This window comes from Eulemur rufifrons, chromosome 30, assembly GCF_041146395.1.
Source record: "Eulemur rufifrons isolate Redbay chromosome 30, OSU_ERuf_1, whole genome shotgun sequence".
In the NCBI taxonomy this organism is placed as follows: Eukaryota; Metazoa; Chordata; class Mammalia; order Primates; family Lemuridae; genus Eulemur; species Eulemur rufifrons.
In genome coordinates this window covers 91533313-91560691 of record NC_091012.1, presented here as the reverse complement: position 1 = coordinate 91560691, position 27379 = coordinate 91533313, and the positions used below count along the sequence as shown (strand labels likewise).

General features: G+C 34.8%; 1 protein-coding gene across 1 annotated transcript in view; it reads right to left on the bottom strand.

Annotated features, from left to right (window-relative positions):
• TEX11 (testis expressed 11) overlaps positions 1–27379 on the bottom strand; it is a 254883-nt gene that overhangs the window by 138732 nt on the left and 88772 nt on the right. The window contains exons 9-10 of the mRNA XM_069464262.1: positions 18692–18746; positions 15431–15526 (exon numbers count right to left, since the gene is read on the bottom strand). Coding sequence (XP_069320363.1) covers positions 15431–15526; positions 18692–18746 — 151 coding nt within the window. The remainder of the gene's footprint in view (positions 1–15430; positions 15527–18691; positions 18747–27379) is intronic.

Sequence of the window (27379 nt, the reverse complement as noted above, 5' to 3'; positions counted from 1 at the left end):
TGATTCTGAGGCCATATTATTGGTAAGCATCAGTTAGACTTACTTTCTTTTGAGATTTTAGTAACAACTAAGGTCCTTTGCAAACAATGGTAGAATAAATAGAAAATGTATTATCTTTTCTATAGGATATATCTATCACGTCTACCATTAATAATAATGTGCTCTGAATGATGTTTCTAAGTCATTGTTAGCTTGCCCTAATCCATCTGTTATCTCTTGCCCAGTTCCATTTTTGCCTGACAGAATACATCGTTAAACAGCCGGCTAAGATTAAAAATTCAGTCTAGGCCCACAAAACAGAACTTTTCTCTCTACAAAACCAATTAGCCTACACACAAACATTGTACTCATTCACTCCATACTCCACAAATAATTACAGCTATTCATGTGTGAGATGCCTTAAAAATGGAAAGTTAGAGAAAGTAAGCACTGGCATTAAAAGAGTTTGCAAATATAAATGACACCAATACAAAGAATAAAAATTAAATTTGTCAATTTTAATTTATTGTATTACTACCTTTCCTACAGGCACATCAAAATATGTATTGGGTTCAATTACCTTTTATCTTCAGAGATGTATAAGTCTTCCAGATTTTGGCAGCATCTGTTTTCCTTGAGACTGCTATTCTCACACAAGTTAACATTCTGTTTTGCTCTTTGATTTCTTTACCAAACTCCAGAGAATGTTTCTTTGTATCATGTTCCTTCTATTGTATCATCATGTCTTCACTTCTATAAACATTTGCACTGTATTGTCCATCCTTACTGTCACTTGAAACTACACTTTTAGAAGGCATGAAGGATTGCCTGTTAAATCCATCAGCTTTCTCCCTACTATTAAAATCCTTGTCTTCTCTGTAACTTTTCTCACTATTGTTTCTCACTCTTCTACTCTTGTTCCTTACATTTTTGTTTGCTTTTTTAAAAAACCAGTTATTGAGAAACAGCCTCCAGGTACAACAAACATACAAAGTAAGTATTGTGAATCTTGTATTGCAGATGAGGAATATGAGGCCCAGATGAAGTTAAGTAACTTACCATGGTCACATGGTTGGTAAATGGTAGGGCTTAAATTTGAATTCATATCTCTCTGACTCTAAAGGACACTATAATACGCTGTCTCCCTTAAAGTTTGGTCCATCTTGGGCCTACATATTACTACACCGGATCTCCTGCAAGCTCTAAACATAATGTATCCATTTTTAGTGTGAAGTGTATCATACACATATACACACCCACACAAGTATATAAAACATACACGTATAGTTTAGAGAATAATAAAACAAACACCCACGTACTCACCATCCAGGTTAAGAAACAGAACATTATCACCACATTAGAAGCCTCCAATGTGTCCTGGCCCATTTGTATTCTCTTCACTTCTCCACACAGGTAAATACCACCCTGAATTTTGGTGTTTTGGGGAGGAGTGCAAGGGTGTCTCACTATATTGCACAGGCTGGTCTTGAACTCCTGGGCTCAAGCAATCCTCCTGCATCAGCCTCCTGAGTAGGTGGGACTATAGCCATGAGCCACCACAACCACCACTCTGAATTTTGTGCAGTAATTCCCTTGCTTCTCTTTATAGACACACAATATATTGTTGCTATGGATTAAGTGTTTCTGTCCCTCCAAAATTCGTATGTTGAAGCCCTAACCTCAATGTGATGGTACTTGGAGGCGGAGTCTTTGGGAGGTAATTTGGTTCTGAGAGTAGAGCCCTCATGAATGGGATAAGTTGCCTTTATAAGAAAAGACATGAGAGAGATGATCTTTCTCTCTCTCTCTCTCTCTCTCTCTCTCTGCCAAGTGAGGATAAAGCAAGAAGGTAGCCATCTTCAAATCAGGAAGGGGAACCTCACCAGGAACCAAAAAGGCCAGCATCTTGATCTTGGACTTCCCAGCCCCCAGATGGTAAGAAATAAACTTCTACTGGTTAAGCCACCCAATTTATAATGTTTTGTTGTGACAGCTCAAGCTAAGACAACTATTTAGTTTTGCCTATTTTTGAAATTCACTTAAACAGAATCACAGTGTAGAGAAGTTCTTCTGTGACTTGCTTCTTTCATTGAAATCATGAAATCATGTTTTCCAGATTCATTCATGTTAATATATGAAACTAATTTATTTTTTTTCATTACCATATAGCATGGTTCTCAAAGAGTGGTCCCTGAACTGGTATCACCTGGGAACTTGTTAGAAATGCAAGCCCCATTCCAAACCTACTGAATGAGAAACTCTGGTAGTGCTGTACAGCAAATTGTGTGTATGTATATGTGTGTGTATGTGTGTGTGTGTGTTTAAAAATATATAAAATCATTATTATTGATTTGCATTATGAAAAATTCCCATTTCAACATAAATTCTAGTCTCTGTTCAGTAAGGTAATGAGCAAACTGTTTTAACAGGTACACTAGATAACACTTATACAAGCTAAAGTTTGAGAACAATGACTGTTGTAGGAATACATCACAATTTACTCATTATACTTTGGACATCTGAGTCATTTCCAACTCAATTGCTATTATGAGCAATCCTGACATCAGCATTCTGTATACCTCTCCTACTAAACAAATGATAGAGCTTCTCCAAAGTATATACCTAGGAGCAAAGTTGCTGAGTGGTCAGTATGATCAAGTTCAACTTTATCAAGTAATGTCAAACTGTTACCCAAAGTGGTTGTACAATTCTTAAAAAACTAGGAATGAAGGGAGCTTCCTCAGCCTGAGAAAGGACATCTATGAAAAACCCACGGCTAACATCATACTTAATGGTAAAATACCAAAAGCTCGCCCCCTAAGACCAAAACAAGAAAAAAGAATGTCTGCTCTGCCACTTCTATTCAACATTATAATGGATGTTCTTGCCAGAAAAATTAGGAAACAAAAAGAGATAAAAGGCATCCAGACTGAAAAGGAAGAAGTAAAACTATCTCTTTTTACAGACGATATGATCTTGTATATAGAAAATCTTAAGGAAGCCAGTAAAAACGTATGAAAGCTAAAAAAAAAAAAAAAAAAAAAAAAACAAGTTCAGCAAAGTTATAGGATCTACTACCAATATTTTAAAAATTAACTGTATTTCTATATACTAGCAATGAACAATCTAAAAGTGAAGTTAAGAAAATAATTCCATTTACAAAAGCATCAAAAGAAATAAAATACATACCAATAAATTTAACAAAAGAAAGGCAAGACTTGCTTACTGAAAACTACAAAACATTGGTAAAACGAATTAAATAAGTCCTAAATGAATGTTCCTAGATTTGAAAACTTGATATTGTTAAGATGGCAACAATCCCCAAATTGATCTACAGATTCAACAAACTCCGTATCAAATTCCATCTGGCTTCTTTGCAGAAATCAACAAGCTGATCCCAAAATATGAAAATGCAAGAAATCCAGAAAAGCCAAAACAATCCTGAAAAAGAACAAAGTTGGAGACCCATACTAGCAGGTGTGAAGTGGTTTCTCATTGTGCTTTTAATTTGTATTCCCTGATAACTAATGATACTGAGCATCTTTTCATGGACTTATTGGCTGTGGCATGTATTCTTTGGAGAAATATCTATTCAGATTCTTTGCCCATTTTCTGCTGGATTGTTTGTCTTCTTATTATTGAATAGTAAGAGTTCTTTTTATATTCTGGATAATGGATACTTATCAGACATATGATTTGCAGATATTTTCTCCCATTCTGTTGGGAGGATCCCATGGATTATACGTTCACTTTCTTGATAGTTTCTTTTGAAGTAAAAAATTTTAATTGTAATGAAGCCTAATTTTACCCAATTTTTCTTTTTTGTTTTTTGTGTTGTATCTAAGTGCCCAGGTCTTTTTTTTTTTTTTTTAAGACAGAATCTTGCTCTGTTCTACAAGTAGAGTGCAGTGACACCATCCTAGCTCACTGCAATCCCAAACTCCTGGGCTCAAGCAATCCTCCTGCCTCAGTCTCCCAAGTAGCTGGGACTACAGGCATGTACCACTTTGCTCAAGTAATTTTTTAATTTTTTCATTTTTTTGTAGAGACAGAGTCTTGTTATGTTACTCAGGCTGGTCACAAACTCCTGGCCTCAAGTAATCCTCCTCCCTTGGCCTCCCAAAGTGCTGGGATTATAGGCATGAGCCACTGTGCCCAGCCTCTATGTATTTTTAATAGTAATGAAAGAAACTAACTATGAAAATATGTTTGATGAATGTAAAACTTTACCAAGAAATATGACTATTCCTCCTGAAATAAAGAAAAAAGAAAAGTAAAGAAATTTGAAATGTACAAATTAACAGATGATAACATCGATTATTATGCAGAAAATGTATATCAAATAGATATTAAGGAAATTATAAGTGTCTTAATTTCACATTTCAAATGGAAACATGAAAAATTAAATGAAGTATCCTCACAATTTTCATTTTTAAACAGAAAAAAGTTATTTTCTATGAACATTTCTGACAAAAAGCAGCCAATAACTTGGTTCATAAATATTCTGATACATGAAGTCCTATAGAAATTTCATCTGTTTCAACCTTCAGTAACATTCCAAATCAATAATTTGTAATATAAAATGGGCATCATATTTGGATATTCTAAAACTGTTTCATGAATTTTCTTAGTGCAATCTTATCCAAATTTGGAAGTAGACTTGAGAATTTTTCTAATAATACCAGTCACAGTGGCATCATGTGAAAGAAGTTTCAGTAAGCAAAAATTAATTAAAAATTAATTTAAGACTGTGCTTTACCCATTAAGTGATCTTGGCACCCCTGTCAAAAATCATTTGACCATATAAGCAAGGGTTTATTTCTGGGCTTTCTATTCATTCCATTGGCCTGTATGTCCATCTTCAAGCTAATACCATAGTGCTTTGATTACTATAGCATTGTAATAAGCTTTGAAATCAGGAAGTGTGAGTCCTCCAGCTTTGTTCTTCTTTTCCAAGATTGTTTTAGCTATACTGGGGGTCCCTTGAGATTCCATATGAATTTTAGGACCAGTTTTTCTATTTTTGAAAAAAAAATCATTGCAACTTTGAAAGGTATTGCACAGAATTTATAGATCTTTTTGGGTACTATTGTCATCCTTAAGCCTTCCAATCCATGAACATGAGATATGTTTCCATTTATTTCCATCTTCCTTAATTCTTTCAGCAATCTCTTATATTTTTTGCTGTACAACACTTCCTTGGTTAATTGCTAAGTATTTCATTCTTTCTGATGCTATTGTAAATGGAATTGTTTTCACTATATCCTCTTCAGAATGTTCATTGTTCAGTGTATCAAAATGCAACTGATTTTTGTGCATAGTCTTTAGTATCCTGCTACTTTGCTGAATTCATTTATTAGTTGTAACAGTTTTTTGGGCAACCTTTAGGATTTTCTACATATAAAATCATAATATCTGGGAACATAGATAATTTTACTTTTTCCCTTTCCAATTTGGATGCCTTTTCTTTTTCTTGCCTAATTGCTCTGGCTAGAACTTCTAGTACTATGTTGAATAGAAGTGGCAAAAGCAGGCATCTTTGCCTAGTTCTTGATATTAGAGGAAAAGCTTTCAATCTTTCACCATTGCAGTATGCTGCTCACTGTGGGTTTTTCATATATGGTTTTTATTAAGTTGAAATCATTTCCTTCTATTCCTAGGTTGTTGAGTATTTTTATCGTGAGAGTGTTCAATTTTGCCAAATGGTTTTTCTGCAGCTAATAACATGATCATGTAGGCTTTTTTCCTTCATTCTCTTAATGTGGTGTATTACATTAATCAATTTCCTGTTCAACCATCCTTGCATTCCAAGAATAAATCCCATTTGGTCATGTTGAATAATCCTTTAAATATGCTGCTCATTTTGGTTTGTAATTTTGTTGACAACTTTTGCATTGATGTTCATAAAGGATATTCATCTGTAGTTTTTGATTTTATTTTGTTTTACTTTGTTTTTGTAGTGTCTTTGTCTGGCTTTGGTATCAGGGTAACGCTGTACTCATGGAATGAATAGAAAGTGTTCCCACCTCTTGTTTTTTGAAAATGTTTGCAAAGGACTGCTGTTAGTTCTTCTTTAAATGTTTGGTAGAATTCACCAGTGAAGCCATTAGGTCCAGGGCTTTTCTTTGTTGGGAGATTTTAGATTAGTGATTCAATCTCCTTACTAGTTATAGGTCTATTCAGATTTTTTTATTTCTTCATGATTTAATCCATATAGGTTCTATATTTCTAGGAATTTGTCCATTTCATCTAGGTTATCCAAAGTGTTGGCATTCAACTGTTCGCAGTACTCTTACATAATCCTTTTAATTTCTAAAGCATGGATAGTAATGTTCTACCTTTTATCTCTGATTTTAGTAATTTGAGTCTTCTTTTTTTTTTCTTAGTCCATCTAGATCAAGGTTTGTCACTTTTGTTGATATTTTCAAAGAACCAACTTTGGTTTCATTGATTTTCTGTATTGTTTTTCCATTCTCTATTTTATTTATCACTGTGCTACTCTTTATTATTATATTCCTATCCTTCTGCTAGTTTGGGTTGAGTTTTTTTCTTTTCCTAGTTCCTTAACTTGTAAAGTTAGATTGTTGATTTCAGATCTTTCTTTTTTTTAAGTGTTTATAGCTAAAAATTTCCCCCTTACCTAACACTACATAAAAAAATTAACTCAAAATGGATCAAAGACCTAAATGTAAGGCCAAAAACTATAAAACTCTCAGAAAGTAACATAAGGGAAAAGCTAGATGACATTGGATTTGGCAATGATTTCATGGTATCACAACAAATCAAAGGAAATCAGGGAATCAAAGGAAAAATCACCAGACAGATTGGACTTCATGAAAATGAAAAACTTTGTGCATCAAAAGTCAATATTAACAGGGTAAAAAGACAACCCAAAGAATGGGTGAAAATATTTGCAAATAATTATTTTGATAAGGGGTTAATATCCAGAATATATAGAGAATTCTTAAAATTCAATGACAACAACAAAAAAAAAACCTAATTTTAAAATGAGCAAGGGACTTGAATAGAAATTTCTCTAAAGAAGATATGCAAATGGCCAATAAGCCCATGAAAAGATGGCATACATCACTAATCATTAGGGAAATGCAAATAAAAACAAAAATGAGACATCACCCCACATCTATTAGGATGGTTAATATCAAAAAAAGTAAAAGTGTTGAGGATGTGAAGAAATTGAAACCCTTGTGCACAACTGGTGAGAGTGTTAAATGGTACAACCACTGTGGAAAACAGTATGGTAGTTCCTCAAAAAGTTAAAAATAGAATTACCATATCCAGCAACTCCATTTCTGAGTATATACCCAAAAGAATTGAAAGCAAAGAATCAAAGAGATATTTATATACCCATATTCATAGCAGCATTATTTACAATAGCTAAAATGAGGAAGTAACCCAAGTGTCCATCAATGGATGAATGAATAAGCAAAATGTTATATTTACACAATGGAATATTATTCTGTATACATTACAACAACATCAATGCAATTTGAGGACTTTATGCTAAGTGAAATGAGCTGTCCACAAAAAGACAAATAGTGTATGAATCCATTTATATAAGGTACTAAAAGAGTAATCAAAATCATAGAGGCAGAAAGCTGAATGGTGGTTTCCAGAGACTAGGTCAAGGGAGAATAGGGAGTTATTGTTTAATGGGTATAGAGTTTCAGTTTTATACGATGAAAAGAGTCCTGAAGATGGATGGTGGTGACGGTTGCACATTATGCATGTATTTAATGCCACTGAAGTATACACTTAAAAATAGTTAAAATGGTAAATTTTATGTTATGTGTATTTTACCACAATAAAATAATTGCTGAAAAAAGAAATATCCAGACCCAGATGGTTTCATTAAAGAATTCTATCAAAGTTTTAAAGAAGAATTAAGACTCAGTCTATGGAAGACTTCCCAATTCATCTTAAAAAGACCTTATTATGCCGAAACCAAAACCAGACAAAGACACAAAAAGAAAACTGCAGACCAATATCCCTCAAGAATACAGATGCAAAGATCCTTAACAAAATATTATCAAATAGAATTCAACAATATATTAAAAAATTATACACCATGACCAAATTGAATTTATTTCAGGGATGTAATGCTAGCTCAATATTTGATAATCATTCACTGTAATCTACCACATTAATAAGATAAAGAAAAAATCACATGATCATATCAATTGATGCAGACAAAGCAGTTAACAAAATCAAACAGGTATTCATCACAAAATTTCTGAGCAAGTCAAGAATAGAGGGAAAATGTCCTCAACCTGATAAAGAACATTTCACAAAAACTTACAGTTAGCATTTCACTTAATGGTGAAAGACTGAAATCTTTCCTCTTAAAATCAGAAACAAGGCAAGGATGCCCACTTGTATTCAAAATGGTACAGGAAGTCCTAGCCAGCACATTATGGCAATAAAAATAAATAAAAGGCATACAAATCAAAAAGGAAGTAATAAAATGTTCTTATTTGCAGATGGCATGATCATCTACATAAAAAATCCTAGAATCTACAAAAAAAATCATTGATCTAATAAATGAGTTTAGCAAACTGACAGGATACAAGATGAACATACAAAATTATATATTTATTTACTAGCAATGAACACATGGACAATGAAATTATATTTTAATACCATTTACAATCACTGAAAAATACTTAGATATAAACATAACAAATATAAACAAGACTTTGCTTAAAACTATGAAATTCTCAAAGAAGCAATCAAAGAAGATAAATAAATGGAAAAACATATCAAAGTCATGGAATGGAGATAAAACACAATAAAAATAACAATTCTCCTGAAAACGATGCATAAGTTTAACACAAGAAGTCTATGAAAATCCCAGCAAGATTTTTATTAGATATAGACAAGATTTTCTAAAAAATTATATAGAAAGGCAAAGGAACTATAATAGCTAAATAATTTTGATAAAGAAGAATAAAGTGGGAGTAATCAGTCTGTACAATTTCAAGATTTATTATATAGCTATAGTAATCAAGACAGTGTGGTACCAGAAGAGGGACAGACTCATAGATCAAGAAAACAGAAAACTCAGAAGTAGACCAATGCAAGCACGGCCAACTGATTTTTGACAAAGATGCAAAAGCAATTAAATGATGAAATAGCAGTCTTTTTAACAAATGGTGCTGGAACAACTGTTAGATAGTCATAGATAGGCAAAAAAGTAAACCTCAGCCTAAACCTCTTATCTTACACAAAAATTAACTCAGAAGGAGCATAGATCTAAATATAAAACATAAAAATATAAAACTTTTAAAACATAGTAGGAAATTATCTTCAGGATCTAGATCTTGGTGAAGACTTCTTAGCCATATTACCAAAAGCATGATGAAAAAAATGGAGGGGAAAAAATCAATGAATTGGACTTCATCAAAAGACCCTATTAAGAGAATGAAAAGACAGGCTACAGACTTGGAGAAAATATTTGCAAACCACATATGTGATAAAGAACTCATAGCTATAATAGATAAAGAACTCTCAAACTCAACAGTAAAAAGTTGAACAATTATAAAATGGACAAGAGACATTTCACCAAAGATAATATAGAATTAGCAACGAGCACATGAAAAGGTGTTCAGTATCATTAGCTATTAGGAAAGTATGAATAAAAAACACAATGAAATATTACTACATGCCTATTAAAACAGCAAAATTTTTTTAAACGGTGACAATACCAACTTCTAGCAAGAATGCAGAGAAAATGGAAATCTCATACATTGTTTTTGGGAACGCAAAATGGTACAGTCTCTCTGGAAAATAGTTTTGCAGTTTCTTAATAACTAAATAGCCCAAAAATTGCACACCTGGGCATTTATCCCAAGGAAATGAAAACTTATGTCCATACACAAACCTGTAAACAAATATTCATAGCAGCTTTATTTGTAATAGTCAACACCTGGAAACAAGCAACACCCTAGTGAATAGTTAAACAAACTGTGGTACATCCTTACCATGTACTACTCATCAATAAAAAGAAATCAACTATTGATACACTTGGACGTATAAAAAATTTAGATGGCTCTCAAGGGCATTATGCTAAGTAAAAAAAAGTCAATCTCAAAAGGTCACATACTATATGATTTCATTTATATAACATTCTTGGAATGAAAAAAATGATATACATGAAGAATAGAATAGTGGTTATTAGGGTGTAGAGATGGTGGTGGGAGGGAGTAGATATGGGTAGGAAATCAAAGAGGTCTTTGGGGTGATGGAATAGCTCTGTATCTTGATTGCAGTGGTAGTTATATGAATCTACATATGGGATAAAACTGTAAAGAACTACACACACATATTGTACCAATGTCAACTTGCTGTTTTTGGTATAGTTATATAGCAGGTAACCATTAAAGAAACTTGGTGAAGAGTACATTTGTATCATTTATACTATTGTTTGGGGAGGTGTTAAAATTTTTTTCTGAATCTTAACCATTATTGCTTTTATTTTATTTACTTTTTTGCTTGATACTATTTTTGTTAATTCCTGTAAATCTGTAATTACTTCAAAATTAAAAGGGTTTTTTAAAAGAATGTGAAATAAAGACATTTTTAAACATACGGATGTTAAAAGTAACTCATTACCAGTAGACCAGCATTACAAGAAATGTTAAAAGATGCCTATGTTGGTTAATTTTATGTAGCAATTAGACTGAGCCACAGAGTGCCCAGATATTTGGTCAAACATTATTCTGTGTGCTTCTATGAGGGTGTTTCTGGGTGAGATTAACATTTAGATCAGAAGACTGAGTAAAGCAGATCACCTTCCATAATGTGAGTGGACCTCGGCCCATCAGACCTGAATAGAGCAAAAAGGGTGATCCACCCCAGAGTAAGAGAAAACTCTTCTTGGCCTTTGACTTAGGACATCAGCTTATTATTACTGCCTTCAGAGTTGAACTGAAACATTGTCTCTTCCTGGGTCTCAAGACTTCCAGCCTTTGGAGTTAAATTACACCATCAACTCTCCTGGATCTCCAGCTTGCCAACTCACCCTACTTGCCACCTTTCATAATCATGTCAGCCAATTCCTTATAAGAAATCTCTTTATACACACACACACACACACACACACACACACACACATATCCTATTGATTCTGTTTCTTTGGAGAACCCTAACCAATACAATGTCCTTCAAGGAGAAGGAAAATAACACAAAATGGAAGTCTGGATGTATACAAAGGAATAAAGATCACCTGAAATGGTAACTACATGTGTAAATATATAAGATTTTTTTTCTTATTATTTATAACTCTTAAAATAGAAAACTGACTATCTAAACAAAATAATAAGATAGTATTGCAGGTTTTGTAACATATATAAAAGTAAAATGCATAACAACAATAGCATAAAGATCAGACTGGGAGAAATGGAAGTATACTTTAGATAGAAGGAATAAGGTCAAAAGATCTATTGTACAACATGATGACTGTAGATAACATATTGTAATCTTGAAAAAATGCTGAGAGTGGATGTGAAGGTTCTCACCACAAAAATGTAACACATATGTTAATTAGCTAGATTTAGTCATTCCACACTGTATATATACTTCAAAACAATATGTTGCACACAATAAAAACATACAATTTTATCTGTCAATTTCAAAATATTTTAAAAAGAAATGGAGGTATATTATTAAGGCATATAAAGGTAGGCCAAGATAAGATGTATAGTATAAACCCTAAAGCAGTGGTCCCCAACCATTTTGGCACCAGAGACAGGTTTCATGGAAGACAGTTTTTTCACTGACAGGCGGTGTGGAGGACAGATGAAGCTTCCTTTGCTCACTCACCAGCTGATCACCTCCTGCTATGCACCCCACCCACACACACCCCCTTCCTAAGTTTCATGGAAGATAATTTGGGGGAGGGCGGAGCTCTGTAGCCTGGGGGTTCGGGGGACCATAGCCCTAAAGAAACCACTAAAATAACAAAACAAGGAATTATAAGCCAACAAAAAATAAAATAGAATCTTAAAAAGTAATTGAAAAGAAGGCAGAAAAAGAGGAAAGGAGGGATAAAGAACAGATGAGATAAAGAAAAAACATAACAAGACAGACTCAAACTTAACTATATCAGTAATCACATTAAATGTAAATATTCTAAACACCTCTATTAAGAGGCAGAAATTGTTAAATTGAATAAAAAATCAAGACTCAACTATGTATATGCAACTCAAAGGGTATGCACTTTAAATGAAAAGACATAAATAGATAAAAGTATGGGAACAAAATATACCATGCTAACATGCTAACACTAATAAAAAAAAAGCTGAAGTAGCTATATTAATAAAAGACAGTAGATTTAAGAGCAAATGTGGTATATCCACACAATTGGATACTACTCAGCAATAAAGAAATAAACTATGGATATACACGACAATATGAATGAATCATGGAATAATTATCCTGAGTGAAAGAAGCCATAAAAAAAAGAGAGAACATTCTCTGTGATTCCATTTGCATAAAACTCTACAAAATGCAAACTAATCTATGGTGACAAAAAACAGATCAGTGGTTGCTTGGGGAAGAGTGGGAGGGAGAGGTGACAAAAAGGCTTGAGGAAACTTTTGGGTGTGATGTATTAAAGTATATATTCATTATCTTGATTGTTTCACAGGTATACATATATGTCGAAACTCATCAAATATTTATACTTTAAATATGTAGTTTATTGTATGTCAGCTATCTCAATAAAACTATCAAAAGAAAATTAAGGACAGTAATGGATTATAAATCAGTGAAAACCTAGGAAGACATAAATCCAAACTGAAAATAAATGAATAAGTAAATAAATATTAAATAAATGGGAGAAGAAGGGAGAATTCTTGCTTATAGAATGCTGAGTGTAATGTGGTGGGAGTGCTGAAGTTAGAAAATGATCATTTGGCAACCATCATAATAAAGATTGGTTCAGACAAAAATGCCGACTCTAAAGGGAAAGACATGTGCATGATCTATAGGTCTTCCAATTGTTTATTAGTTGCAAAAGAAAAAATATTAAGTATGCAGTGAAGAAATCAAACAACACCTCTGACTAGGTGATCAATATTAACATCACCAAGGAGGAGCAGATGGACATGATATGTCCCCTAATGTGATGCCCTGAGAAGGGACACAGCATCATTTATGTAGCATTCCAGCCAGGAATGCATAACTTGAATTTAATCATGAGGAAACATCACATAAACCACAAATGAAGAACCTTTAGTTAAAACAAAATCGGAGGATACTGTATTTTTCCTAAATATCAATGACACAAAGTCAAAGAAAAGCTGTGGAAATGTTCCAGATTACAGGAGGCTAGAGACATGACAGATAAATGCAATAGCTGATCCTAGACTAATCCTTTATCAAAGGATAAAAAATGAAAGTTCATTACTGAAGGGATATATATGGGGGGAGGAAAGGAGGGAGGAGGGGAGAAGGGGAGAAGGAAAAAAGGGAGTGACGAGAGAGAGAGCATGCATGTAAGTGTGCAAAACGTTAACAAGTATGAATCTAGGTAAAGTATATACAGGTATGATTAGAATTATTCTTATTCTTGCAACTTTTCTGTTAAGTTCGAAATTATTTTCAAATAAAACTTTTAAAAGTGTATATTGTCACTGAAATCTTAATGCACCCATTTCAGCTATGTCAGGATCAATCATTAGGCTATTAAATGTGCTATGTCATGAGCAATGTAGGTGAGTAATTACTGCTATAAAATTTCAACTTCTGTGTCCAATAAACAAAGAGAGATACTGGCAAGAAGCCTTATCTACTTCCTGAGATATCTTGATCCCTATTTTTTTTTTTTTTTTTTTTTTGAGACAGCGTCTCGCTTTGTTGCTCAGGCTAGAGTGAGTGCCATGGCATCAGCCTAGCTCACAGCAACCTCAAACTCCTGGGCTTAAGTGATCCTACCGCCTCAGCCTCCCAAGTAGCTGGGACTACAGGCATGTGCCACCATGCCCGGCTATTTTTTTCTATATATATTTTAGTTGGCCAGATAATTTCTTTCTATATTTAGTAGAGACGGGGGTCTCGCTCTTGCTCAGGCTGGTCTCGAACTCCTGACCTTGAGCAATCCACCCGCCTCGGCCTCCCAGAGTGCTAGGATTACAGGCGTGAGCCACCGCGCCCGGCCTTGATCCCTATTTTTAATTTGGACTTGCATCTCAGCAAATAAAAAAATAAAAGAATATAACTTTTGAAAATGTTCCTGTCTATTAATATTTTTAAATTTTTTAAAAATTTCAATGTTAAAGAAGTTTTTCAACATTAAATAATGCCATCCACATGGCGTAAATTTCAAGAAAATATAGTTCAATTAAATGCTCTGTTTGAGGAATTTAATATTCTGGTTAATTGAATTATTCATTTTCATGCTTCCATTCTACTGAAAAAAATTTCTAAAATGTATTAGTATATTTAATGGCCTTATTAAGTAAACCACATCAATCCTAACTATCTTTTTAAAGAGTCATCAGCCTGAATATCAGTGTTCCTTGTCCAAAAGTGTAAGTGTATACATGTTTTATTTTGTTTTGTCATGTTTTGTTTTGTTTTGTTTTGTTTAGAGATGCGGGTCTCGCTGTGTTGTCCAGGCTGGAGTGCAGTGGCTATTCATAGGTATGATCATAGCACACTGCAGCCTTGAACTCCTGGCCTCAAGTGAACCTTCCACCTAAGCTTCCCAAGTAACTGGGACTACAAGCATTCGCCACTGTGCCCAGCTTTGTATGCACGTTTTTATGTACATATGAGCATGAGCTGAAAGTGAACCACTGAAGTTGTTTTTAAAACTAAATCCCATTATCTGCCTATTTTATCATCATTTACTTTTTCATCCTAAAAACTTATAGTGGAAAGATCCCTTTCTGTTTCTCAAAAATCTATGGTGTTCAAGAAGCACATTTGTTTTAGCCCATTCAGGTTGCTATAACAAAATATCATAAACTAGGTAGCCAATAACAGAAATTTATTTCTCATAGTTCTGAAGGCTGGGAACTCCAAGATAAAGGTGCTAGCAAATTTGGTGTCTGGTGAGGGCCTACTTCTTCACAGATGGTGTTTTCTTGTGTCCTCACATGGTGGAAAGGGTAAACAAGCTCTCTTGGGCCTCTTTTATAAGAACACCAATGCCATTCAAGAGGGGTTTGCCCCATGACTTAATCATGTCTCAAAGTCCTCATCTCCTAATACCATCATTTTGGGGGTTAACATTTCAACATATGAATTGGAGGGGGAGACACATTCAAAGCATAGGAATATTTTTTTTTTCTGTGCTACAGAATAGATTAGAACAATCTGTTGTTTTAAAAAGAATCAATACTGAAGCAAATGGCTAAACTGGATTTCAAAATGTGATTTAAAACTTTAAAAAATTAAGTTAGTATTCCAAAGTAAAAACTTCTTATACCTTTTTTGCTAGGTTTATGGCACTGAGAGCCTTATGATAATATTCTTTGTCATCCCAATCCAAATAAGTGGTGGCTAGTAACCGTAGAACTTTAGCCTGTAATTAAAAATAGAAAGAAAGCACATAACTGAGAGTTAAACTGCAACACAACAGCTGACTAGCACTTCCACAGTGACAGGCATCTTCTCAAACATGTCATCTTTACGAAATAGCATTTCCTTAAGCAACTGCATGGTCTTAGGATATGTCTCATCATTATGGTACCCACACCAAATATTGTCTAAGAATCTTATAGTAATGGTTATATTCCTGACTTATTTAAATTTTTATATACTTACATTAATATAATTATTTTTAACAGTATTTAGCATTAAAGTATTTTATCTCCACTTTAAAAATACAGAAACTAAGGCACAGCAATATTTAATTTAATCAGTTTATCGCCTATTATATAGGTAGCATTGTATTAGGTCACCATCAAAAAAGATCAATAGGAAGACATAATCCTGCCTTCATAGGCTTTAGAGCCTACTTGGGATTAACCTATTGGATCACGGGCACACATAAAACCATTTCAGTTGGAAGAGATATACTTTACTATTAATATATAGAGGATTTCCCCCAACTGAGCTACATTTTAAAATGAATAAAGTATCGCTAAATCAAGTAAGTTTCTCCAGCCAGATTGGCATCGATAAGGGGAGTAATTTTAGTCAGTGTGGATATGTGTAACTATAGATTCATAATTTGAAAGAAGAAGCCCTACTTCAATGAAGAATCTGCCTCTAGGTATAATGAGGATAGCAGGACTAGGCAAAGGTAATCTACTAACTTTAACAACAAAAAAACATATTAAGTACATGAGGGCTCTGTGAATCTAGAAAAATTACATTTGGGGCATCATATCTCTGAGTTTTTTAACTCAAAAACTAAAATGGATCTAATAATATGTATATAAAGAACTTAATCAAGAACTTCTAAGTTCCCCCAAATGATTTTTATGCAGTAAATATGGTATCTCTGAAAAAGATTGTAGCTATTTCATAACAGCAAAAGGGTCAAATCATCTGAAAGACATAACAAAATGGATAAATCTCAAAACTTGTGTAAAAAAAAAGAAGCCAGACATAAAATAGTACAACTGTATGATTCCATTTATACAAAGCTCAAGAACAGCGAAAAATAATCTATAGTAATAAAAGTCAGAATAGTGGGTTTTTTCCTTGGGAGCAGCAACTGGGTATTAACTAGAATGAGACCAAGGGAATGTTTACGGGTGACGGAAGATTCTGTATTTTGATCTGTATGGTGGGTACAAGACTACATATTAAAATTCATCAAGCCATACACTTAAGATTTGTGCAGTTTACTATATATAAATTATACCTCAGTAAAGTACTGCTGGCATAAAAGGAAAACTATTGCATATTATCTCACCAAACTTCACATTATGAATACTGAATTTCAATCAGACTTGTATCCTATCTTCCATTCTCATTTCCTCCTCAACACATCCTCTCATCTAGATTTTTTGCTTGGAATCCTTTTCTTCCTCCCTTTTAACTGTGTGGACCCCATCTACAAGTCCTGTCTCCTACAAAAGTCTTCTTCAACTATTCTACCTAAACTTGATAATCCCCTTTTCTACATGCCCTTCTTCATACTTCAGGTCAGTACCATAAAGTTTATCATTTATTTTCCCAAATTGTTTCACTTGCACTAGTGCTTTTTAAAATCTATTTTTGAAATTTTAATTGATGTATAAAATACATATAGAGAAGTTCAAAAATATCAAGAGTATAGCTCCATCAATTTTCACAAAGCAAACACATATATGATAACAACACAAAAATCAAGAAACAGAACATTAACAGCAACCAGTTCACCTCATAAGCTTCTTTTCAGACACTATTCCAAATAAGGGTAACCGATTCCTTCCCCAACTTCCAACACCATATATTAGTTTTGCCTGCTTTTGACATTTATATTTATGGAATCATACCATATGTACTATTTTGTATCTTGCTTTGTTCACTCAACATTATATGTGAGAATATCCATATTGTTGCAATTATTGTAATTCATTAATTCTCATTGCTATACAATATTCTGTTAAGTGACAATGTCAATATATATGCAACATTATAGTTTTTAATTATGGTAAAATACACATAACATAAAATTGACCATCTTAAACATTTTTTTAAATTTGTCTTTTAGAGACAGTCACACTATGTTGCCCAGGCTGGAACACAGTGGCTATTCACATGAGTGACCATAACGCACCGCAGCCTCCAACTACTGGCCTCAAGCAATACCCCTGCCTCAGTCTCCCAAGTAGCTGGGATCACAGGTGTGTGCCACTGTGCCTGGCTTTATGACCACCTTAAACATTTTTAAGTGTACAGTTCAGTAGTATTAAATATATTTGCATTGTTGTGCAACCATCACCACCATCCATCTCCAGAACTCTTTCCATCTTGCAAAACTGACACTGTACCTACTAAACAATAGCTCCCAATACTCCCCGACCTTCAGCCCCTAGAACCACCATTTTACTGTTTCTATGAATTTGACTACTCCAGGTACCTCACATAAGTAGAACCATACAATATTTGCCTTTTTGTGAATAGTTTATTTCAATTAGCATAATGTCAGATTTCCTTCCTTTTTAAACTTGAATAATATTTCATTGTATTCACTTGTACTCGTTTTATCCTTCAAACATAAGCTACTTAAGGGTAGAGGCTATATTTTATGCTTCTCTTTTACTCCCCATATATCACAGTGGTAAATACATAACATAGGTCTTCAGTTACATTTTGATTAACATACTATAATGGTAAAAAGCAGAGATGAATATTCAAAAAATTCCACTTTGCTATGTCATGTGATAATTTTACATCAGATTTGTTTAAATAATCACATTTTGCTTGATTAAATATTAAAATTAATTTACATACCCAAGCATGTTCTGTCTGAGTGGTTGGGGGAAAATCTGAAAGTTTTAAATATGCAATAATAAAAGCTAAAACTTATATAATCAAACATTGTTCAAAACACTTTACATATGGCTCATAGGTACAAGCCTCTGAGATAGATATTATTACACAAATTATACATAAATTAATTCACTGAGATGTTAATCATGTGCCCAATCTATAATCTACTCTAATGGAGGGTAGACTATTATAATTTTATAACAATAACATAAACTGTATTTCTTCAACCTACTTCTGCAATATGTAACATGATTCTTACCAGCATTTCTGGCCCAACAGAATTCTTATCCATCTTCCCAATATCATAGCTTTGTCTACCATTAAAAAGGAAAAAATATATGTGTGTATATATATTCATTTCAAATCATATATAATTTTTCAAGATTATATATTACTAAGACATAGTATAATAATTTATTCCCACTATTCTATTTTGCACAATAGATTATTAGCCAATTAATACATGAAAATTAATCATATAAAGCAATACTTTCTAACCATACAAAACCACAATTTCCACAGGAGATACCCAATAAATCAACACTATAATTATATTAATGCTGTTTTCCATTTGGTTATATATATACTGCATTAAAATACTTTACAAGTGTATACAAGCTCTTACTGGGCCATTTTAAAGCTTACAGATATAAATACATTTTTAAAATACAACAAAAACAGCTGTTTTCACAGAAACAAATGCTTTAGCAATGTTCATTTAAGCCTCACAACACCCTCATGAAGCACTATTAGTTCCATTTTGCAGCTGAATGAACCAATGTAGTAATTAAATGATTTCTAATATTTCCTAGATTGGTATTAAAAATGAGAGTGAGGGGTTGGAGAATAGAGAAATTTGCCTTTCAGTTCTCTTCTTTAATTACTAAACCATATTATCTATGAGACATCCAGATAACCACAAACAATACATTAACATGAATCTGAGTTTCAAAACCTAAAATTTAAAAAGCTTGCTGGGCGTGGTGGCTCACGCCTGTAATCCTAGCACTCTGGGAGGCCAAGGCAGGTGGATTGTTTGAGTTCAGGAGTTCGAGACCAGCCTGAGCAAGAGCGAGATCTCGTCTCTACTAAAAATAGAAAGAAATTAGCCAAACAACTAAAAATAGAAAAAATTAGCTGGGCATGGTGGTGCGTGCCTGCAGTTCCAGCTACCCAGGAGGCTGAGGCAGGAGGATCCGTTGAGCCCAGGAATTTGAGGTTGCTGTGAGCTAGGCTGATGCCATGGCACTCTAGCCCAGGCAAGAGAAGTGAGACTCTGTCTCAAAAAAAAAAAAAAAAAAGCAAAGCAAATATCACTCACCATAAAACTGGTATTCCAAGGGAGTATGTCAATAAAATCTTGGTGAATGGAAGTCAATTGAAGACAATACTTTGAAATATCCTTTTTTAAAAAACTCTAAAAGACCCAGACTACCAAACTGAGTTTTCAGCTTGCTAACAAAGACATAATGCTGGCCTAGTCTTTGTAAACCCTCTCTCATAGAGGTCTCCTTTGTTACATTAAACCTTATACTTTCAGTTTTTAAAATAACTAATGAGTGGGTGGAACTTCTGCAATGGTGGTATGATGAGCACTTTGGACCCTCTCCCCAGTGAAACAACTATTTGTCTGGAAAATTTATTAAAACAAACAACCACTTAAAATCTCTGGAAATTGTCCATATAGCATGTAGAAAATGAGAAAATATTTATTCATGAAAATTATCTAAATCTCAGTATAACCAGCAAGAATCTGTGGCATTTGAGCCATAACCTGCTCCCATCCATACTGGCTCCATGTGATAAAAGCTACTCCAGATGGGTGCAGCCAAGAAGATGGGAATTCACTCTCCCTCCAGTTCCTAGGCTCCTAGGCAATGGTTTCACCTTGGGAGGAGCAGGCTTCCAGTCTTTCTTACCATGCCTAGGCCTGTGTCATAAAATTGCTATTCTGGGCAGGCACACTGGGACCCTGATCACCTTCACCCCAGCTGGCTCATCAGGCAGAGATTACATGCCAAAAGGGCAAAGTAAGAAAACGAGGGGCTACCATACCCCCAGCATCCACTAATAGAGGAGGAGTGTCATTTCAGGAGAAGCATGCCATGCAGCCTGCTCCCAGATCCAGTCATATGACATAGAGGTTCTGCCCAGAGGAAAAGACAAGCAGCAAAGAAGAACTCCACATTTCTTCCTGAGAGTACTGATGTTATTTGGAACAGAGCATAGAGGAGTTCATGCCTAAGGACTTGTTGAAAACAATAGCGATCTTGGTGGTAAACAATTAAGAGGGGGCTGGTAGCTTCATGATAATAGTAGCAACAAGGGAAACTGCAGACCAGCCAGAAGATTACTAGAGTGAACAAGGGAAAGAAATAGCCAAGAAGAACACTCAGGGTCCAGGGTCCAGAAGGCTGTGTATTTGTACTAGGCTACATCCACTCAGGGACAATCAGAGCAAGTTTCAGAGAAGACTAAAAAGCATTACTCAAGGCATACACAGATCCATCAGCAATGAGCCTTGAGCCTGAGTGGCTCAAGGGGCTTAACCAGAACCTCTAACCAAACACAAACCGAAAATTAACCTAAGGCCCAGGATGACTGGTGAGAAGCCAAGCTTAAAAATCAAACCTACCTTATACCTAGGGATCTGGGAGACTGTGTGCATGCCAAAGACTGTGCTCTCTCAGGCACAAGCAGATGAAGAACCTATGAGCTACCAGTCCCTAGCTGAATGCAAGGCAAAACCATAAACTCCCTGAACTGTGAAAAAAAGACTCTAAACAAACATACATCCAACAGAACAGGGTGAAAAATCTAACTGGCTAAGTGGGCTTAAGCAAAATGTTTGACCAATAAGTGGACTATTTGGATACGGGGTGACCCCAAGGAAGCCATGAAAATTCTGGCTGACACCTCTAACCCTAGAATTTTGGGAGGCTGAGGCAGGAGGATCACTTGAGGCCAGGAGTTCAAGACCAGCCTGAGCGATATAGTGAGACCTTATCTCTACAAAAATTAGAAAAACTAGCCGGGCACGGTAGCACCTGCCTGTAGTCCCAGCTACTTGGGAGGCCGAGGCAGGAGTATCACTTGAGCCCAGGAGTTTATGGTTGCAGTGAGCTATGATGATGCCACTGCATTCTAGCCCAGTCAACAAAGTAAGTGAGAACTTGTCTCAAAACAAACAAACAAAAAATAAATAAATAAATAAATAAGAAGAAGCAACTTTTGCTTCAGATACACAAAAAGCAATGTAAAGACACGGGAAGCATGAAAAAGCAAGGTATTATGACATCCTCAAGTGAACACAATAATTCTCTCACAATAGATCCTAAAAAAAGAAATCTTCAAATGCCAGAAAAAGAATTCAAAATATTAATTTTATAGAAGCTCAATACGATGTGAGAAAAATCTGAAAAACAATGCAAAGAAATCAGAAAATCAATTCAGGATACAAATGAGAATTTTATCAAGGAGATATATAACTTTTTAAAAATCAAAAAAAAATCTGGAACTGGAAAACTCATTGAATGAATTACAAAATATATTCAAAAGCTTCAATAATAGACTAGACCAAGCAGAAGAAAGAATCTCAGAACTTGAAATAATCCAGTCAGACAAAAATGAGAAAAAAAAAAAAAAGAATAAAAAAGAATGAACAAAGCCTTCAAGATATTTGGGACTACATAAAGTGAATGAACTTATGAATTATTGCTATTCCTGAGGTGGAAGAAAGATCAAAATGTTTAGAAAGCTTATTTCGGGAAATAACTGATGAAAATTTCCCAAGTCCAGCAAGAGATTTAGACATCCAGATACAGGAGGTCCAGCAATCACCAGGAAAATACACTGCAAAAAGGACTTCACCATGGCATATTATAATCAGACTGTCTGAAATCAAAGGGACAGAAATAACTTTAAAATCAGCAAGAAGAAAACATCTACTCACCTACAAAAAAAAAAAAAAAACAGGACCAGCGTGCCTCTCCCCAGAACTGTCAAGGAACGACCCTTGGGGACTTGGAGATAGGGCCATAAACCAGCTCTAGCCCCCCCAGTTCTTGGCCAAGAAGCCAGATGAGAAAGAATCAGTGAAAGAACTCAGGAAACATGAAGAATCAGAGCAAAAAGTCACCCCCAAAATAAATCATTAGCTCCTCAGCAATGGATAGCAACTTAAGTGAAATGGTTAAAATGATACAGGAATAATTCCAAATATGGATTGTAAGAAAACTCAATGGAATTGAAGAGAAAATAGAAACCCAACACAAAGAAGCCACAAGAACAATACATTTCCTAATGAATGAAAAATTCTCTAAAGAAATTGAAGTATTACGAAAGAACCAAACAGAAATACTGGAAATAAAAGAGGCATTCAAGGAACTACAAAACACAGTGGAAAGCCTTAAGAATAGAATGCATCATGTAGCAGAAAGAATCTCAGAGCTTGAAGATAATGCCTATGTGCTATACAAATCAGATGAAGAAAAAGAGCACAGAAGCAAGAGACATGAACAAAGCATACAAGAAATGTGGTATTAGGTAAAGAAATCAAACATAAGAATTCTGGCATCCCTGAGAGAGAAGAAAAAAATACACAAGGCTGGAAAATCTATTTCTTGGGATAATGGAGGAAAATTTACCTGGCCTAGCCAGAAATCTAGATTTCGAGGTAAAACAAGCACACAGAACTTTATGTATCTGGGCACTCCTATGTTGGGTGCATAAATATTTAGGATTGTTAAGTCTTCTTGTTGGATTTTTCCCTCCACCACTATATAGTGACTCAATGTAAAAAGGCAATCAACACGTCACATAGTTATTAGACTGGCCAAAGTAAACATGAAAGAGGCAATCCTTTGAGTAATAAGATGATAACAGCAGGTAACCTACAAAGGAAAACCTAGCAGACTAACTGCAGACTTCTCAACTGAAACCTTACAAGCCAGAAGGAACTGGAGACCCATCCTCAGTCTTCTAAAACAAAATTATGGCCAACCTAGAATTCTTTATCCTGCAAAACTAAGCTTCTTATATGAGTGAGAAATAAAGACTTTCCCAGACAAGCAATCACTGATGGAATTTGCAAAGACCAGACCTGTCCTGCAGGAAGTACTCACACCTGCATTATGCACTGACCAGCACAATACACAACCATCAGTGTAAAATAAACCAAAAGTTAAAGTCCAGAACCCTGATTCCACAATGGTTCAAGAGGGAAAACAAACCAATAAGAGTCTATCCAACAGTATGAACAAAAATCTACCCCAAATGTCAATTCTCTCAATAAATGTGAATGGCTTGAATTGTCCACTTAATCGACACAGGCTGGCTGAGTGGATAAAAAAACACAAGCCAAGTGTCCGCCATCTCCGGGAAGTGCATGTTACCTACAAGGATGCATTCAGACTCAAGGTGAAGGAATAGAAAATAAAGTTCCAGGCAAATGGAAACCAAAAGTAAGCTGGGATAGCCATTCTTATATCAGATAACATAAACTTTAAAGCAACAGAAGTGAAGAAAGACCAAGATGGTCACTATATAGTGGTGGAGGGAAAAATCCAACAAGAAGACTTAACAATCCTAAATATTTATGCACCCAACATAGGAGTGCCCAGATACATAAAGCAAACCCTGATTGATCTAAATAACATGATAAACACCAATGCCATAATAGCTAGGGATTTGAACACCCCACCAACAGAACTGGACACATCCTTCAAGCAGAAAAGATGCAAAGAAACAATGGATTTAAACAGAATTTTAGAACAAATGGGACTAACAGACATCTACAGAACATTCCACCCAAACAACACTAAATACACATTCTTCTCATTAGCTCGTGGAACCTTCTCTAAAATTGATCACATCCTAGGCCACAAAACAGATCTCAACAAATTTTAAAAAATGGAAATTATACCATGTATCTTCTCAGGACACAGAAGAATAAAATTAGAGATCAATTCCAACAGAAACACTCACCTCTACACAAAGTCATGGAAATTAAACAATCTATTGCTAAATGACTATTGGGTTAAGGAAGAGATCCAGATGGAAGTCAAAAGATTCTTCAAACTAAATGATAATGGGGCCAAAAGTTATCAAAATCTGTGAGATATAGCAAAAGCATTCCTGAGAGGAAAACTAATAACATTAAATGCCCACATCCAAAAGACAGAAAGATCACAAATCAACAAACTAATGAACTGTCTCAAGGAACTAGAAAAGTAAGAGCAAACCAATCCTAAACCCAGCAGAAGAAAAGAAATAGGCCGGGTGCAGTGGCTCACACCTGTAATCCTAGCACTCTGGGAGGCCGAGGCAGGAGGATCGTTTGAGCTCAGGAGTTCGAGACCAGCCTGAGCAAGAGCAAGACCCTGTCTCTACTAAAAATAGAAACAAATTATACGGACAAGTAAAAACATATATAGAAAAAATTAGCTGGGCATGGTGGCACATGTCTGTAGTCCCAGCTACTCAGGAGGCTGAGGCAGGAGGATTGCTTGAGCCCAGGAGTGGGAGGTTGCTGTGAGCTACGCTGATGCCATGGCACTCTAGCCCAGGCAACAAAGTGAGACTCTGTCTCAAAAAACAAAAGAAGAAGAAGAAGAAAAGAAATAACTAAGATCACAGCAAAACTAAATGAAATCAAGAACAAAAGAACTATACAGAAGATTAATAAAATGAAAAGTTGGTTCTTTGAAAAGATAAATAAAATTGACAGCCCTCTTGCTCGATTGACCAGAAGTAGAAAGGAAAGGACCCTAATAAGTTCAATTAGAAATGAAAAATGAGAGGTCATAACAGATATCACGGGAATACAAACATCATCTTTGAATACTATAAAAACCTCTATGCCCAAAAACTTGAAAACGTGGAGGAAATGGACAAATTCTTGGAAACATACAATCTCCCTAGGCTCAATAAGGAAGAAATAGAATTCCTGAACAGACTAATATCAAGCACAGAAATTGAAGCAGCAATAAAAAATCTTCCAATAAAAAAAAAGTCCCAGAACAGACGGGTTCACACCTGAATTTTACCAAACCTACAAAGAAGAACTGGTACCTCTACTGCAAAAATTATTCCACAACATTGAGAAGTATGGAATCCTCCTCAAATCATTTTATGCAGCCAATATCACCTTGATTCCAAAGCCAGGAAAGGACACACACAAAAAAGAAAACTACAGACCAATATCCCTTATGAACATAGATGCAAAAATTCTCAATAAAATCTTAGCAAACCAAATTCAACTGCACATCAAAAAAATAATTAATGATTACCAGGTGGGCTTCATTCCAGAGATGCAAGTTTGGTTCAACATACACAAATCTATAAATGTAATTCATCATATAAATAAAAGCAACAACAAATACCATATGATCCTCTCAATAGACACAGAAAAAGCATTTGTCAAAATTCAGCACACCTTTATGATAAAAACTCTTAACAAAATGCACATAGATGGGTCATACCTCAATTATTAAAGCCATATGTGATAAACCCACAGTCAACATCATACTGCATGGGGGGAAACTGAAAGCATTCCCGCTTAGAACTGGAACCAGATAAGGTTCCCCACTATCTCCACTTCTATTCAACACGGTGCTGGAAGTCCTTGCCAGACCAATCAGACAAGAGCAGGGAATGAATGGCATCCAAATGGGGACAGAAGAGGTCAAACTTTCACTCTTTGCTGATGATATGATATTATATCTAGAAAACCCCAAAGATTCAACCTAGAGACTCCTGGAATTCATAAATGAATTCATCAATGTCTCAGGATACAAAATCAATGCATACAAATCAGTAGCTTTCATATACGCCAATAACAGTCAAGCCAAAAATCAAATCAAAGACACAACACCTTTCACAATAGCATCAAAGAAAATTAAATATTTAGGAATATATTTAACTAAGGAGGTGAGAGACCTATATAGATAGGGAGACCTACAAAACACTGAGAAAAGAAACTGCAGAGGATGTAAACAGATGGAAAACTGTACCATGCTCATGGATTGGTAGAATCAATATTGTTAAAATGTCTATACTACCTCAAGTGATCTACAGAATCAATGCAATCCCTATCAAAATACCAACATCATTTTTTGCAGATCTAGAAAAAATAATTCTACACTTCATATGGAACCAGAGAAGACCCCATATAGCCAAAGCAATCTTAAGCAAAAAGAACAAATTGGGAGGCATCAATCTACCAGACTTCAAGCTACAATACAAGGCTATAGTAACCAAAACAACATGGTACTGGCACAAGAACAGATATATAGACCTTTAGAACAAGACTGAGAACCCAGATATAAAACCATCCTCATACTGTCATCTAATCTGTGACAAAGTAGACAAAAATATACATTTGGGAAAAGAATTCCTATTCAATAAATGGTGCTGGGAAAATTGAATAGCCACATGCAGAATATTGAAACTGGATCTGCACCTCTCACCTCTCACAAAAATCAACTTACGATGGATAACAGACTTAAACCTAAGACATGAAACCATAAGAATTCTAGAAGAAAATGTTGGGAAAACTCTTATAGACATTGGTCTAAGGCAAAGAATTCATGAGGAAGAGTCCAAAGGCAATCACAGCAGCAATAAAAATAAACAAATGGGAACTGATCAAATTAAAAAGCTTCTGCACAGCCAAGGAAACTATCATCAGAGCAAATAGACAACCTACAGAATGAGAGAAAATATTTGCATGCTACCCATCCGATAAAGGGCTGATAACTAGAATCTATATAGAACTTAGGAAAATTAACAAGAGAAAAATCAAACAACCCCATTAAAAAGTAGGCAGAGGACATGAACAGAAACTTTGCAAAAGAAGACAGAATAATGGCCAGCAAACACATAAAAAATTGCTCAACATCTCTAATCATTAGGGAAATGCAAATCAAAACCACAATGAAATATCACT